Consider the following 18213-nt stretch of genomic DNA (forward strand, 5'->3'; position numbering starts at 1 on the left):
TGCTGGTGCTCCTGTCTGTTTCTCCAAACTGGAGGCGTGCCGACCGTCATCTACTGTAGGTAACACACTGATTATGGATAAGTAGCTCATACAACCCCACTTCAAAACACCCAAACTATCCCTTTAAGTTGTGTGTTAAGAAACATCTATGATATCGCAACACTAGTATTTTAAACGAAAGGTCAGCTTGCATCTTGTAAATCAGTGCTAACATGACAAGGAACGAGATGAGCAGCAGCCCCCCCCCCCCTCTATGTTTATGCCATCCCGTGTTTGCAGCCCTACCTTCCTCTTCACTTCTGCAGTGTGTAAATATTGATTTGTAGCTACAAAGATGCTTTCACTTCAAATCTATTGTCTGAGCGTTTTCACAGAAGAATGCAAGTAACTTCTTGTATCTTCACTCAGAAGCTTCACACCAATTACAGGAAGAGGCGAGGTGTTTAGAAAACGATGGTCACTGATATGTTTTCGATTTTTGATGTTCAGTTTGTGTCCATACTTCACAACAAATCTTTAGAAAAATCTGTCGCAATACACATTTTTCTTTGTAATGCTGCCCCAGTGTGTGATTTAGTCGAATAGGATGACACGTTTAGGTAGATAATTTACCTAATAGAGCTTTAAAGTAGGCAGCCCCACCTCTATAGTGCGATGGGAAAACTCCGCTACGATACATTGCGATGGCTCCAGATGTAAAAAGTCCAGACTGTGGTTTTAAATTCAGAAGGTCAGGTAGAGTCCATGTTGTATGGGGAAGTTTCTCAGTTGCCCTTCAGTCCGTTAAGTGTTGAGCATCAGCTGCAGGAGCGGACCAGGACTCGGCCGTCGCCTGCCTCCTCCTCCCCGACCAGTCGATGTGCGCTCGGGTTCTCGGGAAGGTCAGCGCAGGGGGAGCCAATCTGAGCGCCGTCGCTGTGATGCCGAGCGGCCATATTGATTCGGGAACACTGGGAGGCACTGCTTTGTTACACGGACCGGGTCAGGAGTCAATTGGCTCTCGCTGCACCGCGTGGACAGCTACCTCAGTCAATTGGCATCAATGTGACAGGGAGAGAGCAGCGGGCAGAGCTCCTCTCTGGAGACGAGCAGGAGTGGCGTTAGCAGCAGATAGTATAGGTAGAGAGGACATGATGTTATATCCCTCTAAATATCACAGCATATAACATACCTACAGTCTGTCTGGTGCCACACAAACATAGGTGATGCTCAGGTGGTGTGGGACTCCATCTTCGACCTTTCATCCTCCATCATCTTATACCTGTGTGATGATTGGTGGCTAGAAGCTGTGATTGGACAATCACTGTTGGGGGAGGGGTTTAGCCAACAGTCAATTTTAGCGTTATCCATTCGCATTAAAACCAGGGCATCTCCCGTGTTGAAGTCGGCAGGACGAGAGCTAGTTAACGTTAACTGTTAGTAGCCGGTTAACGTTAACTAGCTGCCGATTTCAACGCAGATTTGTTGTTCGCAATGTATCACTATCAGGGAAAAAGAATAGAACGCGTTGATAGTGAGTTTACTGCGTCCCAAACACATTTTCTATCGTCTCCGGGACAACGTAGTCTCGCATCCTGACGGTACCTACGCTACAATAATGTGCAATATTTCAACTGTGCAATACTGTCATTAATATTGCATTTATAGTACTTTACAATGAAGAAATATTCGTATTCATTTCTTATTTATACCATTGTGGCATTTATATTTAACACACGTAATAGATCCCACTTCTCTTGCACTGTGGTTATATGCTATATATATATATTGCACGTCTCAATGCAAATATTTGTACATATTTCTTATATTCTTATTTTTTAATTTTGTTAATTGTATTTCTTTACATATATTGTGTTTATATTGTAGCATTATGTACATGATTTACATGTTACATACTCCTTTATTTCTATCTTCTTACATTTCTTTACCTTTATTATATAAGATATTACAACTGCAAAGCCCCAATTTCCCCCCGGGGATCAATAAAGTATTTCTGATTCTGATTTAGATACTTGCGGTACTGTAGAAAAATAAGTATCGTCACAACGTTTTCAGAATTTTGGCATCGACTCTGTACCGAAGTATTGCCGATTAATCGGTGGCAGGGACCTACAGCGCCGTTTTGCATCGAGGCTCTGATACATGAAATCCATGTGTACCTGAGATATATTTTAATGAGAGTTAACTTTACATAGGACCGCTTTATTCACAGATTGAGCATGATAAGGTTGGTTATAGTATGGCCTTATTAATGCATTAGACTGCTGCTCTGCCAAAAGCTGTTTAGCTATCAAGCATGGCTGTTATAATTTGTCCATATCTGATCATCTGAGGGCCACTTTTGCTGTAAATATCCGTGTGTATTGCTGTCATCTTTCTCCTTCTCCAAACTATCGTTGTTATATCGGCCTTTAAAAATCCACTACCTCTAGTTTTAGACGGCACCTGCACACAGACAGACAGTAAAGATGATTACAAGCTAAAAATGGTCATTTTATTGACAGTAATCTTGATCTTTCTGGGTATTTTGAGGTGCCCTGCTGTTCTTTATTTGCTCGGTCAATATCCATGAAAAGAGCCTCGAATTAAAGCAGCAGTGTCTTTTTTTTTTCTCACTGATGCTAAACAGAGAAGAGGCAGAAATTACAACCAGAATGCAACGTGGCTGCAGACTTGTTGGGTTTTAAGGAGCAACAATTGTGGGAAATGTAGGATACCGCTCTACCTGAAGTGGAACTAGACAAGGCAGGCTGACAGACAGAAAATAAATGGCAGCGCTTCATTATAAAATAACTCCTGAAATGCACTGAACACCGTAGATTGATGTCGGGTATCTGACGGCGTGGGAGGATCCGTGGGCGGATTTTTTCCTTTTCAAATCTCACAGTCGTCGTGTCTTTTTCCACATCCAGAGCATCAAGAGCGCCGAACCAAAACATCAAATGTTGCTGCAATTCAAATACTTACAGTACGCAGCCCGCCGTATCGGCGCGCGTGGGAGGGTGAGTGAGCTTTATGGAGTCAGATGAGGGATAATGTGGGAGAGTTTGTGTCACAGCGCGGCAATAAAAACCCCTTGAGATGTGGTTGATTGTATTGTTTGGAAAAGTTGGGCAGAAGTGTGCCATTTGAGTGCTGACATCTGTATGTATTTACCCAGCGTGCATCTGTAAATGCACTACTCTCATATCCAACATCAATTTGGAGTAAAAGTACATCCTCTTGGTCACTTCCATTAAGGCGTCGGAGCGAGCCACACGTGTCCGCCCTGCTCTGATTTGTCCAAAATGATATTGTAAGTGACTGCCGGTGCTTTTATTGAATAAGACCGGCTCTGCTGACGTGAGAGGAGATCAATAAGCAGATGGTGTTGTCTCTGCCTGTGATGGTCAAATCACTGAGAAGTCCTTTAGATGGAGTTTGTTGTCTCTACACACACACACAAGTTGATTTATTTACGCCCATAAGTATCGTTCATAATGTAGAGACCGTACACAGAGTGCTGCCATAAAATCATTTGGGCTATTCAGCAGTACGCTGCGACACCGTTACAGCCCGGGGAGGACGGTTCAGCTTATTTATACAGAGTCCCTGTGTTAGTTGTTAGACGTTAGTCCCCATATAGGAGCCATTTCATTGTAGTGAGACCATTTTCTTGACCTTGCTGTATAAAATGACCTGTGGTGACCTCTAGGATAATCACAGCCTCATGAAACTTTACAGCCACAAACTAGAGACCTAGAGCATTCAGAGGATGGATGGCTTTCCTAACTAAATTGACAATAAGGGGGTTTCTGAGCAGTTTACACAACAGAAGTGCTCGCCATCTAATCGCCGAAAAATGCAATTCTCGCTCCAAATGTCAAAAGTTTTTGATTCCAAATCACAGCATGACTTTTTTCTATGGTGTTCCTCAAGGTCTTGGTGTCTTAATGTGGTATTTTGGAGGGATTATTGATCATTTTTATCAATTCTCCAATGGTAAAAATGGTTAAATTTAGCACCAAATCTGTGTAACAACTTATGAAACATAATAGAGCATGGAAATGACCATCATATACTTCCATCATAATGTTCTAAACCTCTGATTTATGTCTATAACAACTTGACACACAGTACTGAGCAGCATCTCAAATTAATCTTCAGGTTCCCAGCTTTCAGATGATGTACACCACTTCTATGTGACATCTACTGTTGACCTGCTATCTCCCCCTAAAGACCCCCTGTACCCCCCTAGAAAAGACAAAAACGGGTCTGTTGTGGGTCTCAGAGGGTTAAAGGGGGACTTTTTTAGCAGAAGCAGCAGAGATATCCTGACTTTTAGTCTCTAGTATGTTAATCCAGATCAGTTTCAGGTCACCATTGAGATCCATCAGTACCTGACCAGTAATCTGAGGAGGGTCCAGTATCATCTTGGACATAAGGAAATGTCTCTCTACAGTCTACAGTCTCTCTAAATTCCACTTCCACCTAATTAAGCATGAATCTTCCTATAGGTATTAATGTAAGGGGGTATTACATGTTGGTGCTATGAAGCCAGCAGGAGATGCGTTCTATTATACAGCATGAGAAATGTAATCCTGGTCTCCATCAGTAACCCTCTTTAATAGCTGACTTTCCATTATTTGGATGGAGGTTTTTATAGAAACACAGTATAGAGGCCACACGTGATAAATAAACTGTGCAGCCTGCTGGGTAAGTTTGGGTGTTAGAGAGAAGAATGATGCTGGTGGGAAACACCCTTAACGAGTATCGTAACATTAAAAAATATATGTTAATTTATCATTCTTAGACGCTGAGATCTTCAGTGTGAATGCGTCATTAGAGCCAAAGATTCATTATGTACTGTAATAAATACAGGAGGACATGGGTTATGATTAAACATCTCAAAAGAAAGTATAAAGGATTATTTAATGTAAGAGAATAGACACATCACATCTATATTCATCTTATATTCACTGTGCATTGTGAGACTGACCTTTATTTGTACCCTGATTAAACCTTTCCCTTGCTATAGCTATAGCATTAGACACAATAAATGATACACCTACAGTCTAGAAGGGCGGATTAGCCAATCGTGGGTTGCATTCATTCAATCAAACATTACAGCAGTTATTGTTGCAGACACATCAGGCGGAGATTAGCACTAGTGAATGCACCTTTTCGTTTCTTCTTCATATTTTGCGATATGCTGATTATTGCGATATGATATATTGAGATTTATTACCTTTTTTCAACTACAAATTATGCAGTTTGTCAACATCAGATTTATCTAACAAGATACAGTTTTCACTCTGTTCATCTCACAGTTTTCATTCACACATCTGGAGGTCAGAGGTCAAGGGACAGCTTTGACAATGGCACTTTTTTTCACCAAGATTTAGAGTAAGTTTGGAGCGTTATTTAACCTCCTTCTCAACAAGCTAGTATGACATGGTTGGTACCAATGGATTCTTTAGGTTTTATAGTTTCATATGATACCAGAATCTTTACTCTAGTTTTAAAACTGAGCCCGCTACAACCTCTGAGAGATTGATATCGCAAGTTGCGTTAATGCGTTAAAGAAATCAGTTGTGTTAAAACTAATTTGCGACAGCCCTATTAATAAAAGATCAATACTTGACATTCGTGGATCGATACATTATTGCCATGCAAAATATCGTGATAGCTGCATATTTAACAGGTCATTACTTTTTTTTATTTTGTTATTTCTGTGTTTAATGTTTATTTCTTTTCCTTGTTTGTGATTGAAAACATAATGTAATGTAAATCTAAATGTCACCCTGTGGGGGAGCGTTATTAAAAATACACGGTAAAAGAAAATGAAGATAACTTTTGGAAGCAGTTGAATAAAGTTAAGAAAAAGATTCCACTCAACAAAAGACAGAACGACAGAACGAGAGCCCGGTGTGTGTAACTATTGTCAAAGTCCAGCCAGAACAACATGTTTTCTTCTATTTAAAGCACCACTGAAAAAAAATTAAAGGAGCTCTCTGATAGATTTGGGTGCTTAAGCTAAAAAGTTGTGGATTGCCCCACATAGCGATGGTTTCAACTTTTCCTTTTAAAGACACACACACTTTTGAAACATCCTCCTACCAGAAAAAAGCCCAAATCTTCTCCGCTAAAGGCTACGTCGTTTTGATTTTAACAGCCAAGCTGCACTCTGAACCCACAGCTGTGTGTGAGCGCGGCCCGCTGTAAAACAGCCTTTTGTGCGGCATCCACCCTCTGAGCAGCGTTCCCGCTGACCACAGGTCCGATCCTCAGCAGAGGACCTGGAAGATTGAGGTGAGACACCGGGGCCGCACAACACATCACCACGCAGAGGTCAAACTCATCAAATCACCGTAACCGCCTCGGGAGGTGGAGGGGAGTGTGGAGGGTGGGGGGGGCCCATTTCCTGACACTTTGGGGCTTGTGGGTTTCAGAGATAACATTAGAAAGATGAGGGGCCGTGCCGTCGTCAGGCAACGGGCGCCGCAGCATCCTCGCAGTCTCAAACCGTCAAGACGACACTCAGGTTATTTAAAGGAGGATGATTAATGTGTTGGGAAATGGCAAGCACCTGCCCCTGCAGAACCCAGTTTGGGAGCGTGGGTGTGTGTGGGTGTATGCGCAAACACACGTGTGTGTGCATTTACATGTGTGCAAGTCTTTTGTGTGTGTGTTTTTCACACACACACACACACACACTGCCCCGCGTCTGTGTGTGTGTGCGCATTGCGCTGACTGGGCCGGTGTGCTGGCAATTAGAAAAACCACCAGTGGCAAGGTGCACATTAATCATGTTCCTCAGCTGAAAGAGAGAAATGGGGCGGAGATGGGGGGAGGAGGAGGAGGAGGAGGAGGAGGAGGAAGAAGAATAATGAGAGGCTGCGTCTGAGGTATTCAGGAGCTGCTCCGTTCGCACTGTTTGCTTCTGACGCGGCGTTGGAAGCGTTTATGAATAAGCAAGGTCGTGACAATAGGCCCCAAATCCACTGGGCACAGAGGCTGATCCATCTGTACTTGTTTCCACGGGGACGACGTCAGCTCAGGGACGGCGCCGCGCTTTCATTGTTCCTTTATCGTGTACGGTGTAAACTGGGGGGTCTAGTTGGCTGTTATGTGGCTGCCAGAGTAGCGTATCAGAGACAGCCAGACAGGTGAGCTGGTGCTGCTGCATGGCGAGTTTAATGTTCAGCTGCAGGCGTCGTCTTAAACACGTGAAATAAAAGATGGATTTAGTCTGTAAACACATTATTGTTCAGACTACTGATGTAATTAGTTATCAGTAGTAGGGATGCAACTAATGGTTAGATTCATTATCAATTATCTATTGATTTTGTTTGTGAAATCGCTTATAAAATGTCAGAAAAAAGGACAGTAAAACACTCATTTTCAGTCTTGTGTTACACTTTAAAGCAGAGCTGCACAAAGTGGGATGATCCTGACCAACTTTACTGTATTTCAGAGGCTGTAGCAGGCTCCGTTTTAGAGTTCTGTACTGCATTTAGCAGAAAAAAATGTACCTTAAAGGGAGATTTGTCAAGTATTTAATCCTCTTATCAACATGGGAGTGGACAAATATGCTGCTTTATGCAAATGTATGTATATATTTATTACTGGAAATCAATTAACAACACAAAACAATGACAAATATTGTCCAGAAACTCTCACAGGTACTGCATTTAGCATAAAACAATATGCTCACATCATAACATGGCAAACTGCAGCCCAACAGGCAACAACAGCTGTCAGTGTGTCAGTGTGCTGACTTGGACTTGGACTTGGACTTGGACTTATATAGCGCTTTTCTAGTCTTCCGACCACTCAAAGCGCTTTACACTACATGTCAGTATTCACCCACTCACACACACATTCATACACTGATGGCAGAGGCTACTAAGGTGCCAACTTTGCCCATCAGGATTTAATCTAAATACTCATTCACACACCGATGGCTATGCCTCCGGGAGCAATTTGGGGTTAAGTGTCTTGCTCAAGGACACATCGACATGTGACCCGGAGCAGCCGTGGATCGAACCACCGACCTTCCGATTGGTGGACAACCTGCTCTACCCTCTGAGCCACAGCCGCCCTGACTTGACTATGACTTGCCCCAAACTGCATGTGATTATCATAAAGTGGGCATGTCTGTAAAGGGGAGACTCGTGGGTACCCATAGAACCCATTTACATTCACATATCTTGAGGTCAGAGGTCAAGGGACCCTTTTGAATACGGCCACGACAGTTTTTCCTCAACAAAATTTAGCACAAGTTCGGAGCTTCCTAAAGGCTCTGACACACCAAGCCGACGGTCGGCCGTCGGACAGTTTGGGGACGTTGGTGAGCGTCTGTCGGCCTAGTTTTTCCAGTGTGTCCTGCACCGTTGGCTCTTAGTCTGCCTACGTTGGAAGTTTTCAGCCGATTCAGCGCAGAACGTGGTAACTGGCCGTCGGCTGTCTTCTTTGTGGTGTGTTGAAGTACAACTTTTTGGCCAAGACAAAGGCGACATGAGGCGACGCAACAGTCGATCTTCATCGCCACTAGTTTTTTTATGTCGGGTTGGTGTATCTGGGCCTTACAGCTCAACTCAACCTTTAGTTTGTGATGTCACTGCTTTGAGATGCATAAACAGACAGAACATACGATTTGATGTCTTATTTTTAAATTGACAGTTTCCTCAAAAAATATTATTTTACTTTGTGAATTAAACTCTGCATCACCCGGCGTGTTGCTGTGTTTTGCTGGAAATTGGATGAAACTAAACACAGCGAGCACTCCCCAAAGTCTCTCCCAAGACACAGACATATTCAACAGGAACAACAACAACAACAAATATTGAACAGCAACAGCAAACTGAAACGAAGCACCGGCGCAGACCCAAATTACAAGTGACAGGTTTGTAATATGTCCAAGAGCAGCTGAGTGTGAGGTGACTTTGTGTGTGTTTCCTGTGGCCAGGAAGCTTTGAGAAGTCGGGTTGTGACAGGAAGCGTTCTGGTCCAGGAAGATCTGGACGGGGGAGACGATGAGTGTCTCTCTAATAAATGATGCCCTGCTGTTTTTATATCTTTTTATAGGTCATCTCTGATAAAGTTTTCTCTGTTTGTTTTACAGATGTATGATCGCTGATGAGGTAAGCACACACCACGCTGGCTCAGGAAATCTATTTCCCCCCCAAAATATGAACCTGGGACTTCGCCGCATGCCTTCCAGATTAATTTGTCATCCCCGTGCAGTACTCCCATGTGCCTAATCGCTTTTGACACAAGAATCATTCTGAGACCTTATTACTCTTGGGCCTCGCATCAGCTCGGCCGTCATATGCAATTTACCGCAGACGCGGCGCGCGATTGACTTGTTTTTCTCCCCCCGTCTTGATTTGGTCCGTCCAGATGGGTCTTGGGAAGACGGTGCAGGCCATCGCGGTGGCGTGCGCCTTCAGGCGGGAGTGGCCCCTCCTGGTGGTGGTGCCGTCGTCCCTGAAGTACCCCTGGATCGAGGAGCTGGAGAGGTGGATCCCGGAGCTGCAGCCTGGAGACATCAACCTGGTGGAGAACAAGAGCCACACCATGTAGGTCATCCATTCACATCCATCCTTCATCCATCCAGAACGCCTCAGACCACCGCAGACAGACTACATATACATAAAAACACTAAAACAAAAACAAACTTAAAATTTGAAAAAACTTAAAAAACTTAAACTAAAACAAAAATAAAAAAAATTCAAACTTAAAAGAACTTCAACTTAACTTAAAAAAACTTTAAAATCTTCAACTTAAAAAAATAAAAAATAAACATAAAATCTTAAACTTAAATTTAGAAAAAAAACATAAACATACAAAACAAAAACTTAAACTTAACTTACATTTGTAAGTTAAGTTTTTGTTTTGTACATGTAGTAATAATAATGTAGTTTGTACATGTAGTAATGTACAGTTAAATCTGCATTAACTTAATTTGTTGGCCACTTGGGGGCAGCAGAAACAAGCTGTAAACATAATACATAACCTAACCTAATGACATATTATAACCTAAATGACGAACTTGTTAGCAAACAGTTGCTTGTTAACACATTCAACAGATATGAGGCAACATATGCATTCCTTTGGAGTCGTGCTTCTGACAACCTGATGAATTTAAATCCAATATTAACTCATTTTAGCTCTGTTTTGGTCTCCACCAACTCCTGAGAGAAATATCTGTCTCTTTACCTGCACCACTATGTTCACCAGTTACATAGTTTGAAATGCACATATTATATTGGTTAGATACAGTATCTATTGGCAGAAGTACAGTATGACCCTGTGTACTTTGTAGGACAGAACGGCCTTTGCATTTCCTGCGTTATGTTACCCACTTCCTAGCTTGCTAAATCGTTAGCCTCTGTGGCATCTAGAGGCCGACAGTAACGTTAATATTCTCGTTGCTTAGCAGCGGTGTTCTCATGACTTAACCACTTGAACGCCAAGCATATTGTGTACACGACTTCCCATGCACGAGCTCACGAGTTTAATTTGAAGGCACCATATGATCAATTCTACATTTTAAGTCATTGAAGGTGAAAGTCTCCATGATATCAAGCAGATAGGGAGACATTATCACACCCACAGTCTTTAGACATAATAATGTAACGATAATAATTTACCTAAAGATATGGAACATGTATATATGAACACACTTGGTCACACAGTTTGAACGTGTGATAGACAGAGAAGTTGCAGCTGACAATTTAATCTGGAAGTGTCCCTCGGTGTCAGGAGCCGGCAGAGGCCGATGTTTGACAGCCCTGACAGACAAATCATGTCAGCGCAGCGTCTGCAATATTGAACAAGAGCAACGCAAGAAGTGGAAAAATGCTGTCGTGGAGAAACGTGTCTCATTTTCCCAGCTGTTTATATTGATTCTGGGTTTGCACGGCGGTGGACTAATACTTTTATTATCAACTTTCACATAGTTTTTTATTCTTGAATGAAACAAACTTTCTGTGACTTGGAGGAGGAGAGGAAAAAAAAACTCCCCACCTGACATCACAGACGAGGCGCCAAGAGGTTGTGAAAGCCTTCTGGGGGAAAACGTGTCCTTGAACTGGGATGTGTTAATGACTGAACGGGGAGCCAAGAAGAAAAATTATGCAGCACCTCCACTCAGTATTTTGTTCTTTTGTAGAAACATGAATGGCATCTTAGGTTTATTTCAGCTTTTGGAAATGTGTGTGGCGAAGGCAAAAGAATTAGAAGCAGACAGATGCCGGGAAGGTTTTTGATTTTCTCAGAGATCCTTATTGAGTTTCATGCAGCTGAATGCCGCCGCCGTGTTTGTTTGTTTATCTGCGACTGTGTATCTGTGTGTTTGTGTTTGGGCTGCGCGCATAAACTGGAAAATATAGAAATTGCGATACAGCCCAGGAATGGATTTTTTTTTTTAAGCGCCGGAGAAGAAGAGATGTGTGGAAAAAACCTGGTAGTGTCCACACACCCTTTTTAAATAGTCTGCTTTACTTTACCTCCAGGGCTCGGTTGAGAAGTCAATAAACACCAGAACATTTGAACAGATGTTTGTATTTAGTTCTAGCTGTGAACACGCATTGGTCAATGTTAAAGGTGAGTAGTTGTAAGACCTACCGGAGCAGTGTAAAGGACGAGGCCGATGATATTCTATTACAAGTTCTGTGTGCGTATCACAGCCTCAGATATCTTCTTCCTCTGTGCTCCATTGTTACGTTGTCTATTAAACTATTAAAAGTTAAGGACGTCACAATACCAGAAATTTCGATACCAATACCTGTGAAATTTCACGATTCTCGATACCAATTTGATACCACGGTAAAAACAGAAGTAAAACAATAAATCCCATCCACTTCTTTATTACCGTTGTCATACTGTTTTTTGTTAAGAAGTTAAACAGGTCATAATTCCCTCTATTATCTATTTATATTGATGTGAAAACATCTCCAAACATCTGGATTTATTCAAGTTTTTCGACAAAAACTTAATTTTACGAGATTGCATTTGAACACATCATGATAATGTTAGAATTTACCTTCACCCAATACTCATTTTTACTGAATACAGCCTGACCGCATCATAATGTAATCAATGGCACCTCCCGTGTTGAGTCCTGCACGGAGCTAACCGCTAACGTTAAAGCTTGGTATTTGCTTCCTGTAGTGAAGCTGGCGCGCGCAGAAAATTACGACATCACGGCTGTCGCTTTTTTAGGAAATTACGGAGCCTTTTTTTTTAGAAATCAAAGTATATACTGCTGACTTAAAGATTTACATCATCAGCAGGAACCAACGGGCTGTAAACATTTTGTTCCTTATACATGGCAATTTGTAGATAATACAAACTCTAAATTTTGACAAATTCCTCTTCGAAGGATCAAATGTTTAGTCATTAAAAAAAATACTTTTATTTTGAAAATCCAAAGTATATATTTCCGACTTTTTTTTTAAAGATTTCTAAACAGTATTTTTAAGCAAAAATGCAAAAAAAACATACTGGTTCCTGCCTTTCAAATGTGAATATTGCTGTTTTTTTAGTCTTCTATGAGAGTGAACTGAATATATTTTGGGATTTTGATGGTTGGTCAAACAAAACATGCAATTTGGGAAACATTTTTTACTATTTTCTGACGTTTTATGGTGTATAAGTTTATTCAAAATGATAAAGGATAACATACGAACTTCCGTCCTTGTCCCTGCAGGAGAATCAGCAGCAGCAAGGTGACGGTGCTTGGTTACGGCCTGCTCACCACCGACGCTCGCCCCCTGGTGGAGGCTCTGACCAGGCAGCGCTTCGCCGTGGTCGTGGTGGACGAGTCGCACTACCTCAAATCCAGGAATGCGGCGCGGTCTAAGATTCTGGTGCCGCTCATTCAGAGCTCCAAGCGGGCCATCCTGCTCACCGGTACCCCGGCTCTGGGTCGGCCTGAAGAGGTAATGAAATCAGATTAAATGGAAATCGACTGGTGCCCTCTCTCGTGGGGAAACACCTATTATGGGAAAGAATACAAATTTAAGTGGAGTAAGCTGTTTAGTTTTCATCCCAGACGACGTGAACCTTCCAGATTCAAAACTCTCGACTCTCGACTCTCTCCGAGCCCACACTCATTAGTATTATATTAGTAGGCCACAGAGCTAACTCGGGGCTCAGCTCTGGCTTCTCACAAAGATGTTTCACAACACGGCACAGGTAGATCGCCATGGTAACATGCTCCGGAGCAGGTTTTGCAGCTCCGATCCAACATTTCAAAAAAAGCCAATTAACTCTCTCCGGCATCACTTATCCTCGAGGATCCCGCGGACTTATTTCAATAACCTTTGTTGCAAAAACTTCATTTGCAAAGGCCGATATGAAGAGACACGGCACCGCAATAAATGAGACAAGTAATAAAAAGAAGCGCACAGGGGCGGGGGGGGGAACTATTGAATTTAGAGACAATAAGAAGGGCTGTTCACAGGACAACGGTGTTTGGAAAGCGCCGGAGCTCCATAATGATTTATTATATCATTTTTATATATGATATATCGAAGCGGTAGATTGCAGCCGTATTCCATCACCGCAGCCGCGGAGGATGAAGTGAATAGGAAATCCTTTCACAGTCTCAACGAGAGGAGACACAATACAGTATCAATAAGACGTACTGTATGCCCACTGTAGCCTAACGATAGGGCACCGATACAGCTTTGTCTCTGCTCTGCCTCCGCTCATCCTCTACAGCATCAGGACCAGCATCACGGCTGGCTTTTACTATGATAAGATCATTAGAATAATGTATTAGTGTAGTAGTCAACGTATTTATTTACAAATTACACCTTATTTTCCTCATTTTTTACCATCACAACTATCAAAATTAGTAGTTCAGCACACACTTATACACACAAAAGGCCCCGTAATTATTCATAACTTGCTTTTTTTTAATCTAAATCTGCCTGTAATGTGTTAAATATTGAAAATAATCAGTGGTGGAATGTAACTAAGTACTGTAATTTCCATTTTATGCTACTTTCTACTCCCACCTCACTACATTTCAGAGGTAAATATTGTACTTTTTACTCCACTACATTTACTTGACACTTATAGTTACTTATTAAATGATCAGATTATATGATATGATGCGGTACTGTACGACTAATCTACCCATTAGTATACCGTAAGTATCAAAAACGGGCTCTAAATTACAAACATTAAAAGGCTTTATTAATAAAAACAGAACACTATAATATTCTATGTTAATAAAACACAATGAAAGGAGCCATTCTGCTTACTTTTACTGTATTATTATTATATTTTACTCATAAAACTTTTGTTCTTTAACTTAAAATTCACTTTTTCTTTAAATTATAGTATTTATATGCTATGTTTTTTCTACTTTTATGTAAGTAAAAAATCTGAGTACTTCTTCCACTACTGAAAGAAATACAACTTTATATGTACAGAATGTTTCTTAACAGTGTAACAACTATATAAAAGATGCATAAAATCATTGAAAGACCAATTCAAAGCAGAAACCAAACAGAGGCAAGAAGATAATAGTAGTTAAAGCACCTAAAAACGCGTCTATACAATTAAATATTCATGACAAAATATGTATGATTATATAATAATGCTTCAGCACCTCTTTTCATCCTCTATCTGAAATGCTCCGTTTTGGTGCCTGTCTCTTTAAGGCCCTCTCCCGAAAAGCCCACTCTGATTGGTCAGCTGGCCCGCTCTGTTGTGATTGGTCAACCGCACTAAACTCTTCGGACTCCTCTCCAGCTCCGCTCTAACTAGCTTTGTTTGAGTGCGTGAGAAACTGGCCGCAAGGCGGGTATTATGCAAAATGTGTTACTTGGTGACATCACCACGTTACGGAAAAAAGGCGTGACTTCAAGCGAGGCGTTTCAGGCAGTTCAGGAGCAGGGTTTCTGTGGGGGAGAGTTACTTTGCATACACAAAAACACTATATAACGCACTAAAGGAAAGGGAAAAAGCATAAAAAGCAATTCTCAAACAGACTTAAATACTTTAATCGATTGACAGCCCCTAATTAAAATTTTAAAAGAGACTGGGAGTAAACAGAGTGAGCTTAACTACATAACTAGTCTGACATCATAGGTGTTGTGTTGACTATATTTAAAGTATCTACGCGAGACAGGTCTCAGATCTGTCATCCAAGTGAGGAAAACTTAATTATTGCCTCGGCTCGATCCCGATAATTAACTGATGAAACGCAGGCAGCTAATTAATTCCAAAATGGAGTTAGTACTTGTAAGAAATCTCGAGGTGTGTCATGGAGACTGTGTGTGTGTGTGTGTTATTTATATATATATATACGCCGGGGGTATATGTGTGTGTGTGATACATGCCATCCTGTCTTCGCCACTGCCTGCCCGCCTGCCTGCAGTGTCGAGGTTAGTTTTTTAGATATCATCTCTCTCTCCCTTTCTCCCCCTGCCACTGGAATCTGAAACTGAATATAACATTTTATCATCCGCAGCATAAACCTGATAAGCCCTGTCCCTGCCTCTGTGCCAGTCTCCTCGCTGCCATCATTACTCACTGTGGCGCTGACATCGAGTTAGCACACAGCTCAGGGCATGCTGCACCGTTCGTGATGTGCCCTCATTCCACCCACCTATTATATCAACAGTGTGAGGAGGTGGTGGGGGGGGGAATGCAAAGTTCCTGTTGAACAAGCGCTGAATTTAGAATAGCGGCTGCTTATACAGATCGCCTTGCCGATGATTACCTGTCATTACTTCAGAAATTGCTGCAAATACTGAAAATTGGGAGCGTAGTGTACACACTGACACGCGTTCTTGGAGGCTTTGCACACACCTGCGATGCATAAACACTCTACTGTATGAAAAGGCGCTTTTCAAAATGCCATACGTCCACTTTATGATGATTCAAACTTCCTGTCAGCAGATATTTATCCGCCGCAGCAGGTCGATTCTCTTTATTTAATTACATTTTCTCTGTTTGACCTGGTTAATTGCCGCTTACACAAATTACCACACAGTTGCACAACAACTCAGGAGCCGGTAAACTAGGCGAAGGACGACGGCACCTTGGAGTAAAATTGCACACAAGACGTACTTTGGTGACAGTAGACTAATCGTGAGCACATGCAGGTAAAGGGCTGTGTGTTTAAAGCTCCCTAAAAAAAGCTCTCGCTACTCTGAGTTATGCAGCTTTCAGAAAACTTAAAGGTGAGAAGTTGTGGCGACTAAAATAGGGTGCGATCTCAATGACGAGCTGCTAAAGATGACAGTTTGGTGGAAGGAGATTGGTGAAATTTACACAGGATGTGAGACTGAAATAACTTTTTTAAAGTAGTAGTAGGAGTGTCGTGATATACCAGTATTGACAATAACCATATTTAACCTCTTTTACCCTTTAATAACTTCTTTTTTTACGAATTGTTTCTAAAAGACGAGGCCTTAACGCGACTAAAACAACACATAAAATCATTAAAAGACAGAAACTGAACAGAGGCACGAAGACGATAGTAGTTAAAGCCCCTAGTATTTGTCTGTAAACTAAAATATTCATGAGAAAATATACATAATACGCTGAAAAATGTAAGTATTTGTCTATAAAATGTAATATTCATGACAAAATATATATATAAATATATATAATACCCCCAAAAACGTAAGTATTTATCTATAAAATTAAATATTCATGACAAAATATATATAATAGCAATTATTCATATTAAAGTTTGGAAAAATATACAACCATGGTTATTATTTATATATTTTTTTACATAATAATAATTTATTTTAATATAATATATTTTATGGTTACAGACTCTATCTCCACCTTCCTACACTGGTATTTTAAGTGTAATTATTTGCCAAAAAAAGAGACAAAACGAGACAAGACTTGCTGAAAGGTTGCTAACGTTAGTTATTTTAAGGTGTTGTTATTTAATGGGTAAGATGACAAATAGGACAAATCATATTACATTTTTAAAAAATGGAAGTAAATATTATTGGGAGGAAAATATATATGAGAGATTGAGAAGGATATTGCAATTAAAAGGAGATTAATTAAAAAAGGAGATACTGCGATATTATCACACACTTTCTCTCCCGCCTGTCTCAGTTTCCCTTCCGTGTGGTTCAGTACAGAGTTCCTGTTCAGGTCCTTGTCTCTGTGTTTCTCAGCTCTTCATGCAGATTGATGCCCTCTACCCCAAGAGGCTGGGGACCTGGACGGACTACGCCAAGAAATACTGCAACGCCCATTACAGGTGAGTCTTCAACACACACACACAAGCTGACACACACCTTGAATAAATTGTTCCACTTACATGTAGTGTATCTTTGCTCCAGTGGGGGTGACGTGAAGCCATGTGAGCGTGGTCTAGTTCGTCTATAGCCTAACGTTAGCTTTTTTACTTCTGGCGATTGCATTCAAAAATCATAAAGTGGTGTTCATTTGTGGAGATTATCTTGCTGAACAAAACATGCGAGCATCATAAACGTTTGTTTGCCACAGAGCTTACTTTCTGGAACAATCCCGTTGGCTTATTGTCAAGGGAACCACATAGATGTATTAAGAGAACTTGTTACAGCGTTGGAGGCGGGGCCCCGTTCATTCCTATGAAAGTTGCTCAGTGGCGCATGAAGACAGCCTGTAAAAGTACCCGGATCTTGGGCACATGGAACATGCGCAGTAGCGTCCGCTCGGCAACATGACTTGGTCACGGGGGTCCCAACGTCACGCCATCGTCACGGCTTGCGCTCCAGCCTCGGTCTGGGTCTCACTCACATGAACGGAGGAAGGGAAATAACTCTGGATTCAGCTATTAGTGCGTTTTACAACTTTAAAACCTTATGATTTAAATAAGGGCTATTAGAGTTTTCGTACCGGGGAGTTGATTCACCTAAAAAACAATTATCTGCTGAGTTACAGACGTCTCTTTCCAAGTGTTAGTCTATGGGAAAAACTCTTTTTGGGCCCAATGGCATCACATGACGGACACGGAAGTTGCAGTACCGCCGTTTGGCCACTACGAAAGTTGGTATCGATGACCGGCGCTCTTCCTGGGGGCGATGCTAACTTCCTGTTTGGCCTATAGAAACACGTCATCCCTGCAGCTCTCTATTAAAGGTGGAATTTGACAGATCCAGGCTGCTTCAAGTTTTTATGCTATATAACGCCTCCTGCCTCCAGCTTCATATTTAACGTACAGACGTCAGAGCGGTCAGATCTTTTAATCTA

At 41.5% G+C, this 18213-nt stretch overlaps 1 protein-coding gene across 3 annotated transcripts in view; it reads left to right on the forward strand.

Annotated features, from left to right (window-relative positions):
- The window catches only part of zranb3 (zinc finger, RAN-binding domain containing 3), a 102606-nt gene that overhangs the window by 2410 nt on the left and 81983 nt on the right, over positions 1-18213 (forward strand). For all 3 annotated transcript variants that reach the window (XM_074626495.1, XM_074626494.1, XM_074626496.1), the window contains exons 3-6: positions 9107-9125; positions 9385-9563; positions 12698-12929; positions 17154-17239. In XM_074626495.1, the coding sequence (XP_074482596.1) occupies positions 9107-9125; positions 9385-9563; positions 12698-12929; positions 17154-17239 (516 nt within the window). The remainder of the gene's footprint in view (positions 1-9106; positions 9126-9384; positions 9564-12697; positions 12930-17153; positions 17240-18213) is intronic.

The sequence above is a fragment of the Sebastes fasciatus genome, chromosome 24, assembly GCF_043250625.1.
Source record: "Sebastes fasciatus isolate fSebFas1 chromosome 24, fSebFas1.pri, whole genome shotgun sequence".
Classification (NCBI taxonomy): Eukaryota; Metazoa; Chordata; class Actinopteri; order Perciformes; family Sebastidae; genus Sebastes; species Sebastes fasciatus.